This window comes from Eleutherodactylus coqui, chromosome 13 (genome assembly GCF_035609145.1).
Source record: "Eleutherodactylus coqui strain aEleCoq1 chromosome 13, aEleCoq1.hap1, whole genome shotgun sequence".
Lineage (NCBI taxonomy): Eukaryota > Metazoa > Chordata > Amphibia > Anura > Eleutherodactylidae > Eleutherodactylus > Eleutherodactylus coqui.
Genome location: NC_089849.1, coordinates 100,955,607 through 100,979,592, shown reverse-complemented (window position 1 = coordinate 100,979,592; position 23,986 = coordinate 100,955,607). Strand labels below are relative to the sequence as shown.

At 49.8% G+C, this 23,986-nt stretch overlaps 1 protein-coding gene and 1 long non-coding RNA gene across 2 annotated transcripts in view; one reads left to right on the top strand and one right to left on the bottom strand.

Moving 5' to 3' along the window:
• The window catches only part of RGS9 (regulator of G protein signaling 9), a 68,061-nt gene extending 63,019 nt beyond the window's left edge, over window positions 1–5,042 (bottom strand). Inside the window, exon 1 of the mRNA XM_066586326.1 lies at window positions 4,956–5,042. Within this exon, the coding sequence (XP_066442423.1) occupies window positions 4,956–5,018 (63 nt within the window). The 5' untranslated portion in view covers window positions 5,019–5,042. The remainder of the gene's footprint in view (window positions 1–4,955) is intronic.
• A 4,039-nt stretch (window positions 5,043–9,081) lies between these two features.
• Window positions 9,082–23,986, top strand: part of LOC136588583 (uncharacterized) — a 37,283-nt gene continuing 22,378 nt past the window's right edge. The window contains exon 1 of the long non-coding RNA XR_010787590.1: window positions 9,082–9,143. This is a non-coding gene — a long non-coding RNA (uncharacterized lncRNA). The remainder of the gene's footprint in view (window positions 9,144–23,986) is intronic.

Here is a 23,986-nt window from a genome sequence, read left to right as displayed (position 1 = left end):
GAACCCAAATCCCTCCTTCTTACACCAACTCCGGAGCCACTTGTTTACCTCCCTAAGATCCTGCTGCCTTTCTAGTGTGGCTTTAGGTACAGGTAGTATTTCCGAGAAAACTACCCTGGAGGTCCTTGCCCTGAGCTTGGACCCTAAGTCCCTGAAATCATTTTTGAGGGCCCTCCATTGACCTCTAATTTGTTCATTGGTGCCAACGTGCACCATGACTGCGGAACCTCACCAGCCCCTCCCAGTAATCTGTCAATCCGATCCGCGATGTGTCGAACTCGAGCTCCAGGAAGACAACACACCGTTCGACGATTCCGGTCTTTATGGCAGATTGCCCTCTCTGTCCCCCTAATAATTGAGTCCCCCACCACTAGAACCTGTCTAGCCTGCCCTGCACTCCCCGTCCCTGTCTCACTGGAGCAGTCATCCCCCTGGCGTTCAGAGGGCGTGTCGTGCTGCAGTGGTGCTGGCTCTGTAATGGCATCGCCCTCATCTGCCAACGTTGCAGACATGTTGGGTTGTGCCAGTTCAGGACCAGCCTCCCTGGATCTATTCCCTCTACGCCTCCTTCTATCTGACACCCAGCTGACTGCCTGCTCCCCCTGCTCTTCTGTACTACCATCCGCCCCCGCCTCTACCCCAGCGAGTGTCTGCTCAGTGAGCAGCAAACTCCTTTCCATGTTGTCAATGGCTCTCAGTGTTGCCAGTTGCTCATTTAGATCCAGAATTTGGGCTTCTAAATGTGCGACGTGCACGCATCTTGCGCAACAGTATGCACCCCAAACTTCAATGACGTAATTGTCAAGGGATTAATAGAAGGGTCCCTATTGAAGTGGGGTTGTCTAGTTAACCAGACAACCCCTTTCAGTCTTTTAACATGCCCCTCTGTGACACCGTACTGCTAAGCACCTGCGCTGCACCAGGGGACCCGGCCCACGTGCAGTGACTCTCATCCACATCAAACAGATGGATCAGAGTTTAACATGACTTTTAGCACATTCGGATAACTTTCCGTGCCACAGTTTACTTACACTTTGAATTGCTCGGTTTTGTTGTGTCAAGAGTAGTTTTTTCATGACTTCAGATAACTTGTGGCAGAAAGTTATCACAATCAAGCTACATTTTGCTGCATCTGTAAGTGACGCCTCACGCATGCGCTGTAGGCAATAGTGCGGCACTTGAGATTGTCAACTAGGATCCACATCTCAGAGGGGCATGTTAATAGACTGCAGAAGGTGGAGAGCGACCAGACCACGGCAGGACCTGATCTGCCATCTGGACGCGCGGCAAGCAGGATATTTCAGCGTTGGAGCATCTAATGAAAAAAAAAAGTTGGAGCAATCAGATGTAGTATATGTGCCCGAACATAAGCCTCAGCTTACGGCAAAATCGTGATGTAAACCAAGCCTAAGGCCAGTGCAGCATGCTCCCAGCTCCTCAGTGTAAGGCTAGGCTCACACGGCTGTAAGTAGCATGCGCGAGTCTCTCGTGTGCGAGTGCACAGCAAGTATGTGCTGACATGCGTACTTGCTGCATGACGCCAATCCCCGTACACTATCTTGGCATATACATGTGTCTATTAGGCACCAAGATAAGACATGCCGCAATTTTTTTCATACGATTAATACAGGTGCAGAAAAAAAAACGCAGGTCTGAGCGGTCCAATAGAAATCAATGGGATATTGGTATAGTATGTTACGAGCGTGACTCGAAATGACAGTACTCCCATGAGAGACCGGCGTTAGGCATTTGTGCTACTTATTTATGCAACGGGAGTTGCGTATTTGCATGCGCCTGTGCATGTTTTACTGTATAAGTCCTTAGGCTGGGGTCACACGGTACAAAAATTTCGTGGAGTGACTGCATGGAAATACCGCACAATTTCCGCAGGAAAAATGCAGCTTCAGAACCCTTTCGCCGCGGATTTAGGAGTGGTTTTGCCGCCTGTATTCTGCTGCGGCCATCTCTCCCTATAGAGAGGAGAGAGGCCGTCGCGGAAACGAGGAAAAAATTGACAAGCTGCGTTTTTGAATTCCGTGCGGCATGTCAATTTCAGCACGGCTTGGCCGCAGTGTGTGGATGAGATTTTTGCAAATCTCATCCACTTTGGCTAATCCTGGGATAAAAAGCTGCGGGTGGAATTTCCATGCAGAAAGTCTGCACGAAAATTCTGCAGCAATTACACCCCGTGTGATCCCAGCCTTAAGGTGCATTCACACGGGTGAGAGTGAGTCACACAACATGCGGATACTCCGTCCGTGTGCGGGGAGCTGCACATACTGCAGTTGTATTCTCGTGCCTCTATTTCTTTGCCCCGGGGTGAAGGAATACCTGGCTACACCTCTGCACTGGTTGAGATGAAGTGACCATGCGCCATTATCATCAGGGCTGCATTGTATTAATGACAACTTGCTGACCGCCGCGGAGAAGGCACGTAATGTTATATAGATTCCACCACAGACTATAGTGGCGCTGCGACTGTAGCAAATACGCTTGAACACCCACCGCCGTTTTTACCCCGATTGGTCAACATGATTACCAATTTACTGATAGCGGAGATATTGATGCGACCAAATGTAATATTTTTATCCCACTAAATGCTAAAAAGGGTTCTTAGCGCTGCAAGAAAGAAGCCCTGAAACTCAGAATGTACACAGGGAACGTACGGCGGTAGATTGTGCAGAGCACGCCAAGAAGAGAGCAAACACGCAGAGCGGAGAATGAGTAGACTATACAGTACATACACGGGTAGGCAGCAGACGGCGCTCTCTAGCTGCACATTTTGAGAAGTCGTCTTAAGGATGATTTATATGAAACCATTCTTTATACTCCACAATGGCATATAATCAGGACCGGATTGACCATCACTTGCACGTGACCTCTGATCTACCTTGTACACCGGCCATAGTGGCCAGCTGGTCCTGTCACAAGGAATAACTCTAACCCTCATCAACTGGATAATCCAAGGATGCAAGAGACACGGATAACACAGATTACAGCCCTGTAATAAGCTCCTCTCCATGTTCCTGGGGAGCTGCCTCCAGATAATGACATCACCAGTGAAGCGATGACATCACACAGAGAATACTATGCAGTTGAATATTCCATTAAAAACATGGAGAACAACCCAACTCTGCCCCCAAAAAACTGCACAGGTCGCCATCACCAGCCGTATACGCAGTGCGCAGAGAACTGAGGCGAAGTGTTTTTATTCTTAATTCAGTGGGGCGTAATCAGTTTTTAAATGGGCGCCTCCTGAACATCACACCTCATACAACTGACTGATGAGACCCCAAGACAAGACCCTGCAGAAGATGCATTATCCGAAGGGCTCCTTCGCACGGACCTATTTGCACCCACAATACGCAGAGAGTAGAACCCATTGATTTCAATGGGTTTGTTCACATTTCCGTATTTTCACACACATTCGGCAGTGCCAAAAAAGAAACAAAACTTTGCATGCTCTACTTATCTGTGCATTTGTGCACCAAAGGTCCCCATAGAAGTCAATGGGGGTGCAAATGCACATGCAATATGCGTAATTCGAAGTATAATTGCGCTGGAAAAAGCTGTTTCAAGTCCTGCGTCTTGATTGTCGCACGCAAATGTACACGTCCTGCGGGCGGAAAAAGTGCAATTAAATAGGCAGATACATGCGTGAAAAAGCACTGCTCATTCCGCAAAAAACGCAGCGCTGTATGAGCGCATATGCATGCTCTTGTGTGAAGGAGCCCGTAGGCCGGTTTCACGCGGGCCAGAAAATCACGTGATGCAAGAACGCGTGAGGACGCAGAATTATGAAACCCAGGCCTTTCAATCTATTGCAATGTTTTCACTCATGCGAGGTTGCATGAAAAAAAAAATCGCAACATGTCCGGAATATGTTGGCGCTATATAAATAAAGATTATTATTATTATCCTTCTGCGATTCGCTCTGTTTTTTAATCGCCAATGTTTCCCTATGGATCCTTCGTTTTATTGCATCGCACTGCATGAACTTGCGATTTTTGTGCAATGCAATGCATTTTTAACATTAGAAAGTTTTATTGTCTTTCTTGCGGGAAAATTGTGAAGGAAAAAGACGCGATTTTCTTGCGCCGATATCGCGATCGGCCGTGTGAAGCTACCCTGAGGCTTCGTATACATTTTCCATTTTTTCACATTTTTGCTCTATCTTGTGTGCATTTGAACACCAAGGGTTCCTATAGAAGTCTATTAAATGTGCGCAAATTTACAGTCAAAGCATGTGCTAATCTGCAATACACGGCGCAATTCCATGAAAAAAAGGACACGTCTGGATTTCATTAGGCTAAATAGCCATTACAATCAGGTCGTGTGCGTTTGCTGTGCGCAAACGAAAATGCCCAGCGTGCGCAAAAAGTACATTTAAATTTGCCGATATGCGTGCAAATAAACCCCATTCATAGCACAAATAAGTTGCGCTGAAGCGTGCACCTTTGCACGTACGCTTTGTACACAACACAGGTGATGGGATGACGGAGCCTTTTATCATCATCCATACTCCGCACTGACTAGTAAATGCTCTCTATGGAGTTGAGGAGGGTCATTCGCCGGTCTGGACACCAGTTGATCCCTGATCGGTGACATAGCTTGCAATGTAACGACCCACCTGGAGGAGCCAGCGATCACTAGGTATCTCCATCTTTACTATGCAAGCAGTGGGCTCTAGGGAGGGCCACTACATCTCCCCACACAGACAGAACTAGACGCTGTCATCCTCACTGTTCTAAATGCAACAATGTATCAAATTAAAGCATAACAATAACATATCTAGACATTTGCTATATTCTGCGCCCTCCAGGTGTATGAGGCACAACAGGTGACAGCTGACAGATGGGGTCAAGGTGAAGGGTAGACAGGTGCAGAACATGTATGACACCTGCCACCTGAATGGCCATGCCAGCTGCCCTCTGCACCATGCACACACTTCTTACCTTTTTCAGGAATGCCATTCGTGGCCGGTAGTGCTGGCCTTGGTCTAGATGCTTGACAGTCATGTTTGCAGCTGATCAGACAGATCCACAGACAAGCAGCAGATACTGTACACAGGTTGTGGTGGGCTGCAAAGGCGCCTTCCCTCCTCCGGCTGTCAGTCATACACTGCAGCCAATCAGCAGGTGGCCTGCGACTCTGCTTATTTACATGCAGGAAGCAGGAGTTGCAGTATGGTGTGGGACCACTAGAGGGCAGTGTGTTGCATAACAATCTTCTGCCAGGCAATGTAGCAGAGCTTATACAAGAGCGGGTTCGGTTCTACCTTTACACATAGCGAAAAATTGTTCGCTCAGTCGGTCAGTTTAAACACAAAGATTAATCTTTTTTTTTTTAATAGGATCGTTCCGTTCAATGTCTCACACAAACGGATTCTAAGTGCGTAATCCACGTTCGCCATCTGCGCAAACTTTTGGCGGCAAAAGCCAGGAATTGAAAGTCATGTAGTTCCGATTTTTCCTTCACAGTTGCGGATTACAAATTGTGATTTCTGCAATCAGAAGAAAAATCACAGCATGCTCTATTTTGCTGCGGACTCCACACAGACGGCCTCTGCAATGGCACGGGAAATGCAATGGGGAAAAAAACTGTACTGCGCATGACCGCTTCTGAGTCGCCACGGTCATTCGCAATAAAGTTTAAAAAGCCAGTAGACTGGCCGACTTCACACGGGCGAGAAAATGGTGCGACATTTGTGTGTTTTGCGAGACGCACACAAAGCGATGTGAGGATGTTTTGACATAAAAACGCTTCACATCCACAGGAAAATCGCATGTTCGCGAGTGCTATAGCGCCCGTCTGAAGTTAGCCTGTGTCTAAACCGAACATTTAGGCTGGGTTTACAAAGGGCGGATTTGCCACGGTTTTGCCGCGCGGAATTTGGCCGCGGCAAATCCGCCCGCGGCCGCTAATCTCGGCATTAGCCAGCCATGTGGACGAGATTTCTCAGAAATCTCATCCATACGGGACGGCCAATCCGCTGCGGTAAGTCCGGCCGCGGTTTCAGAAGATGCAGCATTTCTATTTACTTTTTTTTTGTTTATTTTCGTCGCGGCCGCGCTCTCCTCTATGGGAGCGCCGGCCACAACGGAAAAGCAAGCGGCCGGGCCGTTTCAAAGCCACCGCGGCTTAAACCGCGGCGGTTCTCCCGGCGGAAATCTCGTGGTTTTTGCTGCGGCCAAACCGCGAGATTTCCGACGGGAATCCGCCCCGTGTGAACCCAGCCTTAGTGAACAGTGATTTTCATGCTTACATAAAATGAAGGACAAGCGAATGAATTACCGTTCGTTGTTTTTTTAAACGATGATCGTTCCGTGTAAAAGCACCTTTAGGAAAAGTATGACCCGGGGCAAAACTAAAGGGGTCTGAAATACTGAAATACCATACAATGTAAGGCTGGCTTCACACAGGCGGATTTGCGCATGCAATATGCAGTGAATAGAACCAGTGGAGTTCGTCGATTCCACATGTGTGTCAATGGGGGTGCGCACAATACGCTAGGAGATGCGTGAAACACTGCGCAATTCCGCAGGAAATAGAAGACATCTGGAACTCATTAGAATAATGAGCCATTTCAATGGCTGGAGCATCAGCGCTTTTTCAAATAGAGCAAAAACCAGCAAAATATATGCTGATGCGTGTGAAAAAAAGCATTGTTCATTCCACAAATCCGTGGCGCTCATGCGTGCGCAAATACAATCCTGCTCGTGTGAAGCCAGTCTAAGGTAGGGCCCCCCCATGGGAATACTGTTGATTTGAACACTGTGTGTATTAATAGTTTAGGCCCAATGTCTGTGGGCGGATTTGATTTGGATGATCCACAAATCAGGGCGCCCATAGGGATGCATGGGCGTCCGCAAATGGATTTAAAACATGCAGATTTGATTTGTGGACCATCAGGTCCCCCCCAAAAATTGCAGCATCTTCCATTTTCTGCGGATTCCGGCGCGGAATTGGTCAATAGAAGCCATCCGACCCGCGGCACACCCGCAGTTGACACACTGAGTGCCTGCACGAATCTGCTGTGCAGAAGAAAGAAGATCCATCTGGGACGGAGGAGACCCACGCAAGATCCGGAGAGGTAAGAAAATGTCCCATGGCTGCCGGTACGTGTGGATTCCGTGTGGGACACTGCACCATAAATCCAAGCGTGCCGTAGACATGAGGCCTTATTGTTCTACTGCAATAAGGTGCGGTGGTATCATACTGGGCAGTATTTTGTACAACACATGCGAAGGTACACACATAGTGCTCATGGTGGGGAGAAGAGGGGACACCAAGAGGCCCGGACAGTGTGGAGTCAAAAGGATGCAAGAGTGTCACGTGCCATATTTGTGACTCGGAGCCATATAAATTGGGGGTCGTTCCCATGCTTGGAGTCGGGGGCATAGTAGTTTGACAAACTGGAAGCTTGACAGTCCAGACAGAGTGTGGTGCAGTCTGTGGCTGGGCTTTGGATGATGACCTGATACAGATATAGGAGGGGCTGTCAAAGGCGCAATTGTGCAAGCAGAGAGTAGGTGACATAAGGGCGTCCTCTACCAAATCAATCCCGATTGGCAGAGTCTGTGACACTTGGCCACTGTTCAGCTATCCCCAGCAGAAGATACCACTGCTACCAAGTTTGGTCATACCAGCCTTGTAACATCTGCAAGAGTCCCTGCAAGTACTAAGCTAGCAGCAGGCAGGGATGCTGACATTGGGGGCATGCTATACACACCTCTCCACTGCTCAGGCTGCCTCCAGAGCTGGAATCTTCTTTCAAGTTGCAACCCTGGAGTGGCCCGTTGGGTGGTTGAACGTACTAGTGGTATCAGGCTTTATTCAGTAAGCACTTTTCAACCCCTACCCCTGGCTTTCAATTGACTGCTAGCGCCATCAATCAAGGACCACTAACAGCAGTGAATCGCCTTTTCGACCAGTCCAGAGTGATTTATATACGGCATATGGGGGCTTGAAAAGAGGGTTCCAGGGCTCGTGAAGCAGGTTGAGCAGCAGGGCAAGTATGTATAGCCTGTTTTGACGCTAAGTTGGCCGCGCTATAAAACCACGACCATCAGAGCAGTAAATGTATTGAACGAAGAATAACTGTGACCAATTCGTGGCTATTATTCACAATTTTATCATCCATTCACACAGCTGGCTGCGGTGAAATAACAGCGCAGCCCCGAAATCCCTTGGTCGCCAGAACTACTGTAATCACTTTAAATGCCTCAACTAGAGGCACCTGTCATTTATTTCCACCTTCAATGCGAGCCGTTATCTGTACAATTCCATCAAAACACAATCATTTAGGGTTCCTTCACACAGACATCGGGGGTAGAGTAGTTCACTTGTCACGGCGGCTTTACCGTCTCCCACCTGGCGGGAAACCAGGGACACATCCAAGGGGCGCGAGCAGACTATGTGCGCAAATAATGTGCTCCTCGCTTATGTGGAAAATGTGTGAACGGGCAAAGTTTGTGCATGAAGCTTTGCCTGTTCACACATGGAGCAGCCGCTCCACGAAGGTCCCCTCATCACTGAACACCGTGACAGCACTGTCACAGTGTTCAGTGATGAGGGGACTGCAGCGGAGACGAAAGTATATCCTGCCACAGCTGTCACAGAGGACCGGGATGCCATCCCATTGCTGATGATTTAGGGGGGAGGGGCTTGAAATATAAGCCCCGAAAATCATCCCTAGCAGTAGAAAAATAAAAAAGTTAACTGCGGGGATGGGGAGAAGAGTCAGACAATGCTTCTAGGTGAGTTAACATTTTTTTTTCTACAGACGCAATTTGCTATGTTTTGTAGCCCATGTTTCCATATGGAGGCTTTCTTTGTGTTGTGCTGCATTGCACAAAATTGCAGCTTTTGTGCGGTGCAATGCAAGTTTTACAGTAGGAAGTCCTACTGTTTGTGTCTAAACTAAGCCCTGGCTGCATAAAAAAAGCACAATACATCACCTGACAGGCGCTGTCCACTCTACTGCACTTCTCCTTCTGAAGCTCCGCGGTACTTGTTTGTAGCCTTCAGCCGCCGCTTCCTGGCCAGAGGCTTTAAAAATCTCGCCTTCGGGAATTGCTAGTCACCTGCTGCCTTTGAGGAGTCGCTGCTGTCAAACCCACCTGACCAGCTTCGACGAGGAGGTAAGTTCTAGACTAGACCGAGGAGAGTCATTGGTTGGTATATACATTGAGAATGCTTGGTCTGGGGAGAATGTGTGTAAGTGGGTAACTGGTCAGTGATAGAAAGCAGAGGGGGGTTATTAACCCCTTAAGGAAGCGGCCCTTTTATTTTCCTTTTCGTTTTTTCCTCTCCTCTTTTAAAAAATCCTAACTCCTTTATTTCTCCATCGACGTCGCTGTCTGCGGGTTGTTTTTTGCGGGACGAGTTGTATTTTTAATGGCGCTATTTAAAGTACCATATAATGTACTGAAAACTTTTTAAAAATTCTAAGTGGTGTGAAATGGAAAAAAACGACATTCCGCCATCTTTCGGTGCGTCTTGTTTCTACGGCGCACAAACTGCAACAAAAATGACATTATAATTATATTCTATGGTCAATACGATTTCTACCATGCCAAATTTATAAAGTTTTTTCTGCTCTACTATTTTTATTTTTGTTCAAAGATATTTACCTTTTATAAAATTTTTTCTGGCAGCGTGGTACTTAACGCGACAGGACATAACCTGTCGTCATGTGGATGGCGCGGGATCAGAAGTGAGCCCACGCCATCCTGCAGTGGGAGCTGGCTATCAGTTACTGATAGCCAGCCTCCCGCTGCAAAAGCGGCGGTACGTAAGGACAGCCAGCTCCGCTGTTAACCTCGTATATGCCGCAGTCTATGTAGATCGCAGTATGTAACAGGGTTCACAGTAGGGTTCACAGAGGAAGGGTGCTCCCTCTTTGACTTCGTCGGACCCCCTCAATGTAATCATAGAGGGCTGATGGGTTGCCATGGCAACAGAATACCAGATACTGGCGCCCTGGCTTGCTATTGCCTATGATCACAATTACAAGTGATAGGGCATTGCAGTACAGAAGTCCTGCAATACCTTATCATAGCTATCATAGCTGGTACGGTTCAGGTCTCATGAAGGGACATATAAAGAGTGTAAGACAGCAAAAAAATAGTGTAGAAAAAATCATGGCAAAAAAAAAAATATATATATTTTTTGCTCATTGTATAAAAAAAAATAAAAATGTAAACAAAAACCCCACATATTTCATATCATCATGTCCGTAATGACCTGTACTATAATTTGAGCACACTATTAATTATGCGCAGCAAAAACTGTAAGAAAGGGAGGCAAAATGCATACTTTACCTCCCAAAAAGCGCAATAAAAGCAATCAAAATAGCCATATGTACCCTAAAATAGTACAGATAAAAACTACAGCTCGTGATGCAAAAAACAAGCCCTCACAGAGCTCTGTCTATGGAAAAATAAAAAAATTAGGGGACTTTGAATGCAGCGATGTAAAAATAATCATAATTTATTTTTTTTTTCTTAAAAGGGTTTTTTATTGGGTGAAAGTTGCAAAACCTTAAACAAATTATAATATTTTGGGTTTTGCTGTAATCATACTGACCTGCAGAAAAAAAATTGTGTCTTTTTTGCTGTATGATTGACGCTGTAAAAAAAAACATTGGCAGAATTGATGTGTTTCCTCTCCCTGTTCTTAAAAAACATTAATAAAAGTTTTACAATACATTATATGCACCTAGAGATGAGCGAGCACGCTCGTTTAAGGCAGATACTCGAACGAGCATGACTCTTCTCGAGTAACCGATTACTCGTCCAAGCACATGCGGGTTGGGGGGGGGGCGGCGAGGAAGAGCGGAGGGGAGGGTGAGAGAGAGATATCTCTCTCCCACCCTTCTGCTCCCCTCTGCCGCCCCTCCCCCCCCCCCCCCCCCGCATTTGCTCGAAAAAGTAATCAGTTACTCGAGAAGAGCGATGCTCACTCGAGTATGTGACTTAAACGAGCGTGCTCGCTCATCTCTATATGCACCCAAAAATTGATTCAATAAAAACTATAGTTTGCCACGCAAAAAACAAGTCCTTATACGCCGTGTTTACGGAAATCTAAAAAAATTTATGGCTTTTCAAAAGTGGAGATGAAAATTCCCCAAAAATCACTGTGTCCTCATAGCTAAAACAAGCCATGTCCCTAAGGGATTAAGCCTTTCCCATCCAATTTGTATCCTGGTTTTCCTAGGGGGCTTACTCTTTTTCTGCTCTTATACAACAGCGCTATCTGCTGGCTAAAGCCAGTACTGCATGAGGTGACATGTTGGATAGGCTCCAACAACAGAGAGGCTGGCAATATACAGTAAGAGAATCCCGACAGTCATCTTCCAACATCAGAGCTGTACAGCCTTAAATCATAATGTCTTTAGACGTCAGACAGTGGATTGGAAAGGGTTAAAGGGAATCTGTCACCATGTTTTTACAGTCCTCACTTAGAGCATCATGGGGTAGTGTCTGTCATGCTGATTACAGTGATATGTCTGATGTGTGTTTCTGTGCAGTATTTTATTAGTAGCAGCCAGATACAGTAGTAGTCCTGCATATTCATGAGCTGCAGACTAGCCACACCCACTGCACTCTCCATCCAATGATTGACAGTTCTTTATCTATAGACAGTAGTAGGCAGACAGCCTTCAATCATTGGCTGGAGGGTGGGGTGGGTGGTACTAGGCTGCAGCACATGAATATCCAGGACTACTTCCTGTAGTCTTTTATGCATGTGGTGCTACTAATAAAATGCAAGTTTCTCCAAAACTCCTGCACAGATACAAACAGCAGACATATCACTGCAATCAGTGTGACGGGCACTAACGTATACTGGAGTGCAAAAAGATGGTGACAGTAGCGGTAACATGCTTCCACCTGGCCTATCTACCTGGGAGTCACAGCCGTTGCCAGTGCCGGCTGTCAGCTGCGTCCGGGAACCTCAGGGAAGGTGAGTATATCCATTGTGAGACGGTGACCGGCAAGGTGCTGGAGGGCAGGTACGTGTCGCCTAGGATGCTCTCCTATGCTGCCTTGGGGAGCGCTTGGGCAGATACGTGCCACCGAGCAGCCTGGGCTCGGTGGAGGAAGCCGGCAGTATAGTGTTAGTAGCATTAAGCTACTAACACGCTGTAGTGTGTAAGTGGCTCCAAGCCACATAATCCGGGCCGGCTTTGCCTGGAGTGACCAAAGTGAAGGGTGGGATGGTCACTCCCACGCACCAGGTGGGGCTGGTACCAGGCCTTATAAAGCCTGGGCCTACAGGGCCTAGAGAGAGAGCTGAGACCTCTGCAGGTCTGAGAGTCCTGGCTGGCTGTGTGCAGGAGCCATTTGTGTTACCAGTGTGTAGACAGGGACGCTACCTGTTTAGTAAGTGCTCGGACGAGCAGGATTTACGTTATGTTTGCCTGATGTTAAGGCCTGTATTTTTGTTTTGTTTGCTTGGAAATAAACCCAGGCCAAGCCTGGACTAAAGACTTTATCGCAAGTGTCACTGTCTCTGACTGCTTATGCCCAGGTTGCTACCAATCCTAAACGCTAATCCGTCACATATGGTGTTTGGATGCGGGCAGCAGTCTTAAAGAGACATACACCAATTAATGGACATTTTGCTGCAGCAGCTGGAGAACCGTTGCTAAGGGCAACCGCCCAACAGAGATTGACGGGAGAGTGCTGTAACCCCCATGTCCTGGGTGAAAGCTGCAACGGCGCAGCAACCAGACACTGCCAAGATGGAAGAACTAATAAAGCAGCTGGTGCAAGTTACCGTGCAACAACAACAAGCGTTTGCTCAGCAGAAACAAGTGACGGCGAGCCAGCAAAAGGTCCATGAGGAGGCCATGAGAGCTCAGGCCGAGACTAATGCTCTCCTGGCGGAAGCCAATCGGTTAGCCTTGCAGGAGCAACAGCGGGTTAACCAGCAGCTGCAAGAGCAAATCCTGGCGGTGGCGCAAAGTGTGCAGAGGACGTCTGGTTCGCTCCCCACTATCTGTACCACGGTACAGGCGGCCTTACAAAAGATGACACCCACCGATGACATCGAGGCCTATCTCGCGGTCTTTGAGAGAGTGGCCGAGAGGGAGAAGTTACCGGCGCCTCAGTGGGCTGAGGTAGTAGCACCTTTCCTGACGGGAGAACCCCAAAAGGCCTATTTTGACCTCGGTGAGCAGGATGCCAAGGACTATAATAAGCTCAAAGGTGAGATCCTGGCACGCTTGGGCGTGGACACTCATGTGCGGGCCCGACGCGTACACGCCTGGACTTTCACGGACGACCTACCAGCTCGCTCCCAGATGTACGACCTGTTCCACCTGGTGAGAAAGTGGCTGCAGCCGGAGGAGTCGTCCCCGGCAGAGATCGTACAGAAAGTGGTTCTGGATAAGTTTACACGCTCGTTGCCCCCCGCAATCCAGCGATGGGTGGGACAAGGAGGTCCCCAGGACGTGGACCAACTCGTGAGCCTCGTCGAGAGGTATAAAGCCACGGAGGACTTACTGCAAGCCGTGCCTCCTCGACGTTCCAACCCCGGGAACAGCAAGTCGGCCGGAGCACCTGGTAAGACTGTTCCGTATGTAAGGGGTGTCAAAAGTGTCCCAAAGGGAGGCGGCTCAGAGGGGGATCATTTGGGACAAAAGAGAAGTCCCAACTGGACAGTCCAGTCCCGGGTAGAACCCCAAGGGGACCGGGGCCCCATACTGTGTTGGCGCTGTCGTGAGCCCGGGCATATTGCCGCCAACTGTCCACTTACCGTGGAACCAATGGACTGTGACTCTGCCCGGCGGAGGTCGATGTTCGCACGGCCAGTATGTTCTGCAGAGACTGCGTCAGAGACTGATCGACCATTATGTCACATAAAGGTGAATGACTTTGCGGTGACAGCTCTACTGGACTCAGGGAGCCTGGTTACGCTGGTGCATTCCAGCTTGGTCGATCCCACAACCGTCACCGGCCGTCGCATGGGAGTGGTGTGTGTGCATGGGGACACCAAAGAGTATCCTATTGCCCTTGTAAGACTTGAGACTCCGTGTGGACTTGCCACCCATGAGGTGGGCATCGTAAAATCCCTAATGCACACTGTGATCCTCGGGAGAGACTTTCCCCTATTTTGGGACTTGTGGCGACACCGAGGGTCGTCTGCAAATAAGGTTCATGATAATGCAAATGTGTATGATGTGTGTCCAGAACCGTTTGACCCTGAGGGTACGGTTCCAGCAGTAGGGGTGACCCAAGAGAATGGGGATAACTTTCCCTTAACAGTATTGGCGGGTGAGACGGAGGTACAGGACGAAGGGGTTGCTATGCCTGACTTAGAGGTCTCACGTGCCAATTTCGGAACTGAGCAGCTCCGAGACCCCACCTTAGTAAAGGCCAGGGAAAATGTTAAAGTACTAAATGGGGAGCCTCAATTCCCAGGGGCTGATACTGTGTTTCCACACCTGGCAGTCAATCAAGAGTTGTTGTATCAAGTTGACAAGGTCCGTGGGGAGGTTGTGGAACAGCTGGTGGTACCTCAGTCTTATCGTAGGATGGTCTTAGACCTGGCGCACAAGCATGTGCTGGGAGGTCATCTCGGGAGCGAAAAGACTAGGGAACGCATCCTTCAGCGGTTTTTCTGGCCGGGGGTACATGGTGATGTAAAACGTTACTGTGAGTCGTGCCCGGAGTGTCAAATAACAGCTCCTATGCCCCATTACCGGAGCCCCTTAGTGCCCTTGCCCATCATAGAGGTGCCGTTTGAGCGGATCGCTATGTACCTAGTTGGGCCCTTGGTAAAGTCTGCCCGGGGTCACCAACATATATTAGTGGTTGTAGACTATGCCACCCGTTACCCCGAAGCCGTTCCTTTACGCAATACGTCATCCAAGGGTATTGCAAAGGAACTACTTCACATGTTCTCCCGCACAGGCATACCAAAAGAGATCCTGACGGACCAAGGAACCCCCTTTATGTCAAAGGTCATGAAGGAATTGTGTAAGCTGCTGAATATTAAGCACTTACGGACGTCTGTGTACCACCCACAGACGGATGGTCTGGTTGAGAGATTTAATAAGACCCTAAAAAGCATGCTAAAAAAGGTAGTCAATAAGGATGGGAAGGACTGGGACTGTCTGCTGCCATATTTAATGTTCTCAATCCGTGAAGTCCCACAATCCTCCACTGGGTTCTCTCCCTTTGAATTAGTTTATGGTAGACATCCCCGAGGGCTCCTTGATGTAGCTAAGGAGACCTGGGAGCACGAGTCCACCCCCTACAGGAGTGTTATTGAACACATCTCCCTCATGCAAGATCGAATTGCGGCGGTCATGCCCATTGTTAGAGAACATTTACAGCAGGCTCAAGAAGCCCAAAGCCGGGTATATAACCGGTCCGCCAAGGTGAGAACCTTCAACCCTGGGGATCGGGTACTAGTGTTGGTGCCCACCCTAGAAAGTAAATTCCTAGCAAAATGGCAAGGGCCCTATGAAACCAGAAGCTACTAACACGCTGTAGTGTGTAAGTGGCTCCAAGCCACATAATCCGGGCCGGCTTTTCCTGGAGTGACCAAAGTGAAGGGTGGGATGGTCACTCCCACGCACCAGGTGGGGCTGGTACCAGGCCTTATAAAGCCTGGGCCTACAGGGCCTAGAGAGAGAGCTGAGACCTCTGCAGGTCTGAGAGTCCTGGCTGGCTGTGTGCAGGAGCCATTTGTGTTACCAGTGTGTAGACAGGGACGCTACCTGTTTAGTAAGTGCTCGGACGAGCAGGATTTACGTTATGTTTGCCTGATGTTAAGGCCTGTATTTTTGTTTTGTTTGCTTGGAAATAAACCCAGGCCAAGCCTGGACTAAAGACTTTATCGCAAGTGTCACTGTCTCTGACTGCTTATGCCCAGGTTGCTACCAATCCTAAACGCTAATCCCTCACATATGGTGTTTGGATGCGGGCAGCAGTCTTAAAGAGACATACACCAATTAATGGACATTTTGCTGCAGCAGCTGGAGAACCGTTGCTAAGGGCAACCGCCCAACAGAGATTGACGGGAGAGTGCTGTAACCCCCATGTCCTGGGTGAAAGCTGCAACGGCGCAGCAACCAGACACTGCCAAGATGGAAGAACTAATAAAGCAGCTGGTGCAAGTTACCGTGCAACAACAACAAGCGTTTGCTCAGCAGAAACAAGTGACGGCGAGCCAGCAAAAGGTCCATGAGGAGGCCATGAGAGCTCAGGCCGAGACTAATGCTCTCCTGGCGGAAGCCAATCGGTTAGCCTTGCAGGAGCAACAGCGGGTTAACCAGCAGCTGCAAGAGCAAATCCTGGCGGTGGCGCAAAGTGTGCAGAGGACGTCTGGTTCGCTCCCCACTATCTGTACCACGGTACAGGCGGCCTTACAAAAGATGACACCCACCGATGACATCGAGGCCTATCTCGCGGTCTTTGAGAGAGTGGCCGAGAGGGAGAAGTTACCGGCGCCTCAGTGGGCTGAGGTAGTAGCACCTTTCCTGACGGGAGAACCCCAAAAGGCCTATTTTGACCTCGGTGAGCAGGATGCCAAGGACTATAATAAGCTCAAAGGTGAGATCCTGGCACGCTTGGGCGTGGACACTCATGTGCGGGCCCGACGCGTACACGCCTGGACTTTCACGGACGACCTACCAGCTCGCTCCCAGATGTACGACCTGTTCCACCTGGTGAGAAAGTGGCTGCAGCCGGAGGAGTCGTCCCCGGCAGAGATCGTACAGAAAGTGGTTCTGGATAAGTTTACACGCTCGTTGCCCCCCGCAATCCAGCGATGGGTGGGACAAGGAGGTCCCCAGGACGTGGACCAACTCGTGAGCCTCGTCGAGAGGTATAAAGCCACGGAGGACTTACTGCAAGCCGTGCCTCCTCGACGTTCCAACCCCGGGAACAGCAAGTCGGCCGGAGCACCTGGTAAGACTGTTCCGTATGTAAGGGGTGTCAAAAGTGTCCCAAAGGGAGGCGGCTCAGAGGGGGATCATTTGGGACAAAAGAGAAGTCCCAACTGGACAGTCCAGTCCCGGGTAGAACCCCAAGGGGACCGGGGCCCCATACTGTGTTGGCGCTGTCGTGAGCCCGGGCATATTGCCGCCAACTGTCCACTTACCGTGGAACCAATGGACTGTGACTCTGCCCGGCGGAGGTCGATGTTCGCACGGCCAGTATGTTCTGCAGAGACTGCGTCAGAGACTGATCGACCATTATGTCACATAAAGGTGAATGACTTTGCGGTGACAGCTCTACTGGACTCAGGGAGCCTGGTTACGCTGGTGCATTCCAGCTTGGTCGATCCCACAACCGTCACCGGCCGTCGCATGGGAGTGGTGTGTGTGCATGGGGACACCAAAGAGTATCCTATTGCCCTTGTAAGACTTGAGACTCCGTGTGGACTTGCCACCCATGAGGTGGGCATCGTAAAATCCCTAATGCACACTGTGATCCTCGGGAGAGACTTTCCCCTATTTTGGGACTTGTGGCGACACCGAGGGTCGTCTGCAAATAAGGTTCATGATAATGCAAATGTGTATGATGTGTGTCCAGAACCGTTTGACCCTGAGGGTACGGTTCCAGCAGTAGGGGTGACCCAAGAGAATGGGGATAACTTTCCCTTAACAGTATTGGCGGGTGAGACGGAGGTACAGGACGAAGGGGTTGCTATGCCTGACTTAGAGGTCTCACGTGCCAATTTCGGAACTGAGCAGCTCCGAGACCCCACCTTAGTAAAGGCCAGGGAAAATGTTAAAGTACTAAATGGGGAGCCTCAATTCCCAGGGGCTGATACTGTGTTTCCACACCTGGCAGTCAATCAAGAGTTGTTGTATCAAGTTGACAAGGTCCGTGGGGAGGTTGTGGAACAGCTGGTGGTACCTCAGTCTTATCGTAGGATGGTCTTAGACCTGGCGCACAAGCATGTGCTGGGAGGTCATCTCGGGAGCGAAAAGACTAGGGAACGCATCCTTCAGCGGTTTTTCTGGCCGGGGGTACATGGTGATGTAAAACGTTACTGTGAGTCGTGCCCGGAGTGTCAAATAACAGCTCCTATGCCCCATTACCGGAGCCCCTTAGTGCCCTTGCCCATCATAGAGGTGCCGTTTGAGCGGATCGCTATGTACCTAGTTGGGCCCTTGGTAAAGTCTGCCCGGGGTCACCAACATATATTAGTGGTTGTAGACTATGCCACCCGTTACCCCGAAGCCGTTCCTTTACGCAATACGTCATCCAAGGGTATTGCAAAGGAACTACTTCACATGTTCTCCCGCACAGGCATACCAAAAGAGATCCTGACGGACCAAGGAACCCCCTTTATGTCAAAGGTCATGAAGGAATTGTGTAAGCTGCTGAATATTAAGCACTTACGGACGTCTGTGTACCACCCACAGACGGATGGTCTGGTTGAGAGATTTAATAAGACCCTAAAAAGCATGCTAAAAAAGGTAGTCAATAAGGATGGGAAGGACTGGGACTGTCTGCTGCCATATTTAATGTTCTCAATCCGTGAAGTCCCACAATCCTCCACTGGGTTCTCTCCCTTTGAATTAGTTTATGGTAGACATCCCCGAGGGCTCCTTGATGTAGCTAAGGAGACCTGGGAGCACGAGTCCACCCCCTACAGGAGTGTTATTGAACACATCTCCCTCATGCAAGATCGAATTGCGGCGGTCATGCCCATTGTTAGAGAACATTTACAGCAGGCTCAAGAAGCCCAAAGCCGGGTATATAACCGGTCCGCCAAGGTGAGAACCTTCAACCCTGGGGATCGGGTACTAGTGTTGGTGCCCACCCTAGAAAGTAAATTCCTAGCAAAATGGCAAGGGCCCTATGAAACCAGAAGCTACTAACACGCTGTAGTGTGTAAGTGGCTCCAAGCCACATAATCCGGGCCGGCTTTTCCTGGAGTGACCAAAGTGAAGGGTGGGATGGTCACTCCCACGCACCAGGTGGGGCTGGTACCAGGCCTTATAAAGCCTGGGCCTACAGGGCCTAGAGAGAGAGCTGAGACCTCTGCAGGTCTGAGAGTCCTGGCTGGCTGTGTGCAGGAGCCATTTGTGTTACCAGTGTGTAGACAGGGACGCTACCTGTTTAGTAAGTGCTCGGACGAGCAGGATTTACGTTATGTTTGCCTGATGTTAAGGCCTGTATTTTTGTTTTGTTTGCTTGGAAATAAACCCAGGCCAAGCCTGGACTAAAGACTTTATCGCAAGTGTCACTGTCTCTGACTGCTTATGCCCAGGTTGCTACCAATCCTAAACGCTAATCCCTCACATATGGTGTTTGGATGCGGGCAGCAGTCTTAAAGAGACATACACCAATTAATGGACATTTTGCTGCAGCAGCTGGAGAACCGTTGCTAAGGGCAACCGCCCAACAGAGATTGACGGGAGAGTGCTGTAACCCCCATGTCCTGGGTGAAAGCTGCAACGGCGCAGCAACCAGACACTGCCAAGATGGAAGAACTAATAAAGCAGCTGGTGCAAGTTACCGTGCAACAACAACAAGCGTTTGCTCAGCAGAAACAAGTGACGGCGAGCCAGCAAAAGGTCCATGAGGAGGCCATGAGAGCTCAGGCCGAGACTAATGCTCTCCTGGCGGAAGCCAATCGGTTAGCCTTGCAGGAGCAACAGCGGGTTAACCAGCAGCTGCAAGAGCAAATCCTGGCGGTGGCGCAAAGTGTGCAGAGGACGTCTGGTTCGCTCCCCACTATCTGTACCACGGTACAGGCGGCCTTACAAAAGATGACACCCACCGATGACATCGAGGCCTATCTCGCGGTCTTTGAGAGAGTGGCCGAGAGGGAGAAGTTACCGGCGCCTCAGTGGGCTGAGGTAGTAGCACCTTTCCTGACGGGAGAACCCCAAAAGGCCTATTTTGACCTCGGTGAGCAGGATGCCAAGGACTATAATAAGCTCAAAGGTGAGATCCTGGCACGCTTGGGCGTGGACACTCATGTGCGGGCCCGACGCGTACACGCCTGGACTTTCACGGACGACCTACCAGCTCGCTCCCAGATGTACGACCTGTTCCACCTGGTGAGAAAGTGGCTGCAGCCGGAGGAGTCGTCCCCGGCAGAGATCGTACAGAAAGTGGTTCTGGATAAGTTTACACGCTCGTTGCCCCCCGCAATCCAGCGATGGGTGGGACAAGGAGGTCCCCAGGACGTGGACCAACTCGTGAGCCTCGTCGAGAGGTATAAAGCCACGGAGGACTTACTGCAAGCCGTGCCTCCTCGACGTTCCAACCCCGGGAACAGCAAGTCGGCCGGAGCACCTGGTAAGACTGTTCCGTATGTAAGGGGTGTCAAAAGTGTCCCAAAGGGAGGCGGCTCAGAGGGGGATCATTTGGGACAAAAGAGAAGTCCCAACTGGACAGTCCAGTCCCGGGTAGAACCCCAAGGGGACCGGGGCCCCATACTGTGTTGGCGCTGTCGTGAGCCCGGGCATATTGCCGCCAACTGTCCACTTACCGTGGAACCAATGGACTGTGACTCTGCCCGGCGGAGGTCGATGTTCGCACGGCCAGTATGTTCTGCAGAGACTGCGTCAGAGACTGATCGACCATTATGTCACATAAAGGTGAATGACTTTGCGGTGACAGCTCTACTGGACTCAGGGAGCCTGGTTACGCTGGTGCATTCCAGCTTGGTCGATCCCACAACCGTCACCGGCCGTCGCATGGGAGTGGTGTGTGTGCATGGGGACACCAAAGAGTATCCTATTGCCCTTGTAAGACTTGAGACTCCGTGTGGACTTGCCACCCATGAGGTGGGCATCGTAAAATCCCTAATGCACACTGTGATCCTCGGGAGAGACTTTCCCCTATTTTGGGACTTGTGGCGACACCGAGGGTCGTCTGCAAATAAGGTTCATGATAATGCAAATGTGTATGATGTGTGTCCAGAACCGTTTGACCCTGAGGGTACGGTTCCAGCAGTAGGGGTGACCCAAGAGAATGGGGATAACTTTCCCTTAACAGTATTGGCGGGTGAGACGGAGGTACAGGACGAAGGGGTTGCTATGCCTGACTTAGAGGTCTCACGTGCCAATTTCGGAACTGAGCAGCTCCGAGACCCCACCTTAGTAAAGGCCAGGGAAAATGTTAAAGTACTAAATGGGGAGCCTCAATTCCCAGGGGCTGATACTGTGTTTCCACACCTGGCAGTCAATCAAGAGTTGTTGTATCAAGTTGACAAGGTCCGTGGGGAGGTTGTGGAACAGCTGGTGGTACCTCAGTCTTATCGTAGGATGGTCTTAGACCTGGCGCACAAGCATGTGCTGGGAGGTCATCTCGGGAGCGAAAAGACTAGGGAACGCATCCTTCAGCGGTTTTTCTGGCCGGGGGTACATGGTGATGTAAAACGTTACTGTGAGTCGTGCCCGGAGTGTCAAATAACAGCTCCTATGCCCCATTACCGGAGCCCCTTAGTGCCCTTGCCCATCATAGAGGTGCCGTTTGAGCGGATCGCTATGTACCTAGTTGGGCCCTTGGTAAAGTCTGCCCGGGGTCACCAACATATATTAGTGGTTGTAGACTATGCCACCCGTTACCCCGAAGCCGTTCCTTTACGCAATACGTCATCCAAGGGTATTGCAAAGGAACTACTTCACATGTTCTCCCGCACAGGCATACCAAAAGAGATCCTGACGGACCAAGGAACCCCCTTTATGTCAAAGGTCATGAAGGAATTGTGTAAGCTGCTGAATATTAAGCACTTACGGACGTCTGTGTACCACCCACAGACGGATGGTCTGGTTGAGAGATTTAATAAGACCCTAAAAAGCATGCTAAAAAAGGTAGTCAATAAGGATGGGAAGGACTGGGACTGTCTGCTGCCATATTTAATGTTCTCAATCCGTGAAGTCCCACAATCCTCCACTGGATTCTCTCCCTTTGAATTAGTTTATGGTAGACATCCCCGAGGGCTCCTTGATGTAGCTAAGGAGACCTGGGAGCACGAGTCCACCCCCTACAGGAGTGTTATTGAACACATCTCCCTCATGCAAGATCGAATTGCGGCGGTCATGCCCATTGTTAGAGAACATTTACAGCAGGCTCAAGAAGCCCAAAGCCGGGTATATAACCGGTCCGCCAAGGTGAGAACCTTCAACCCTGGGGATCGGGTACTAGTGTTGGTGCCCACCCTAGAAAGTAAATTCCTAGCAAAATGGCAAGGGCCCTATGAAATAATTGAGAAAGTCGGAGAGGTAAATTATAAGGTATACCAGCCAGGTAGGCGGAAACCAGAACAGTTGTACCATGTAAACCTAATTAAGCCATGGAAGGACAGAGAAGCCCTGACTGCAGTGAGCACCCCCCATGGTGGGGTCCCAGAGGTGTGTGTATCAGGGTCCCTGTCCAAATCCCAACAACAAGAGTCGAGGGAATTTATACAACGTAATTCAGATGTGTTCTCTGATATACCAGGGCGTACTGGTGTCATAAAACACGACATTATAACTGAACCAGGGGTAAAGGTTCAGTTGAAACCGTACAGGGTTCCAGAAGCCCGCAGACGAGCCATCTCAGAGGAGGTCAAGAAAATGCTAGACCTCGGAGTAATTGAGGAGTCGAAAAGCGAATGGTCCAGCCCTATCGTGCTGATACTAAAACCTGATGGCTCTCTGCGCTTCTGTAACGACTTCCGGAAACTAAATGACGTGTCAAAATTTGACGCATACCCAATGCCGAGAGTGGACGAGTTAATTGAGAGACTGGGTCATGCCAGGTACTTTTCCACTCTCGACCTTACTAATGGCTACTGGCAGGTTCCCCTTACAGAGAGCGCAAAAGAAAAGACTGCGTTTGCCACACCAGAAGGGTTGTTTCAGTACATCTGCCTACCCTTCGGTTTGCATGGAGCCCCAGCAACCTTCCAAAGATTGATGGATATCATACTCAAACCCCATCGTCAGTATGCGTCAGCATATTTAGATGATATCATCATCTTTAGCGAAGACTGGGACAGCCATCTACCCAAGGTACAGGCAGTACTGAACTCCCTTAGAAAAGCAGGGCTCACAGCAAACCCAAAGAAGTGCGCCCTGGGTCTTGAAGAAGCACGATACCTGGGGTATATAATAGGTAGGGGTATTATAAAACCCCAGGTCAATAAAGTTGAAGCCGTTCAGAACTGGCCACAACTCACAACTAAAAAGCAGGTGAGAGCCTTTTTAGGCATTGTAGGGTACTATAGGCGGTTCGTGCAAAACTTTGCTAGCATAGCAGCGCCCCTAACAGACTTGACCAAGAACAGTAAGTCAGTCATGGTCAAGTGGAACCCTGACGCAGAAAAGGCGTTCCAAGAATTAAAACGGGCCCTCTGTAGACGTCCAGTGTTGGTCACACCCAATTTTAAAAGGGAATTTATTGTCCAAACAGACGCGTCCGATGTGGGACTGGGAGCAGTTCTGTCCCAAGAAGTAGAGGGAGAGGAACATCCCGTAATTTATCTGAGCAGGAAGCTCACGCCACCGGAAAAAAATTACAGTATCGTTGAGCGGGAGTGCCTAGCCATCAAGTGGGCCCTGGAATCCCTAAAATACTACCTGCTAAGTCGGCACTTCAGGCTGATCACAGACCACTCCCCCTTAACCTGGATGTCACAGGCAAAAGAAAGAAATGCCAGAGTCACTAGATGGTTCCTGACCCTTCAAAATTTTAGTTTTTCGGTAGAGCACAGGGCCGGAAAGCTACAGGGCAATGCCGATGCCTTATCAAGGACGCATTGCATGACGGCGAAAGGTGTCCGACCCCACAGGCTCGAACAGAGGGGGAGGGTATGTGAGACGGTGACCGGCAAGGTGCTGGAGGGCAGGTACATGTCGCCTAGGATGCTCTCCTATGCTGCCTTGGGGAGCACTTGGGCAGATACGTGCCACCGAGCAGCCTGGGCTCGGTGGAGGAAGCCGGCAGTATAGTGTTAGTAGCATTAAGCTACTAACACGCTGTAGTGTGTAAGTGGCTCCAAGCCACATAATCCG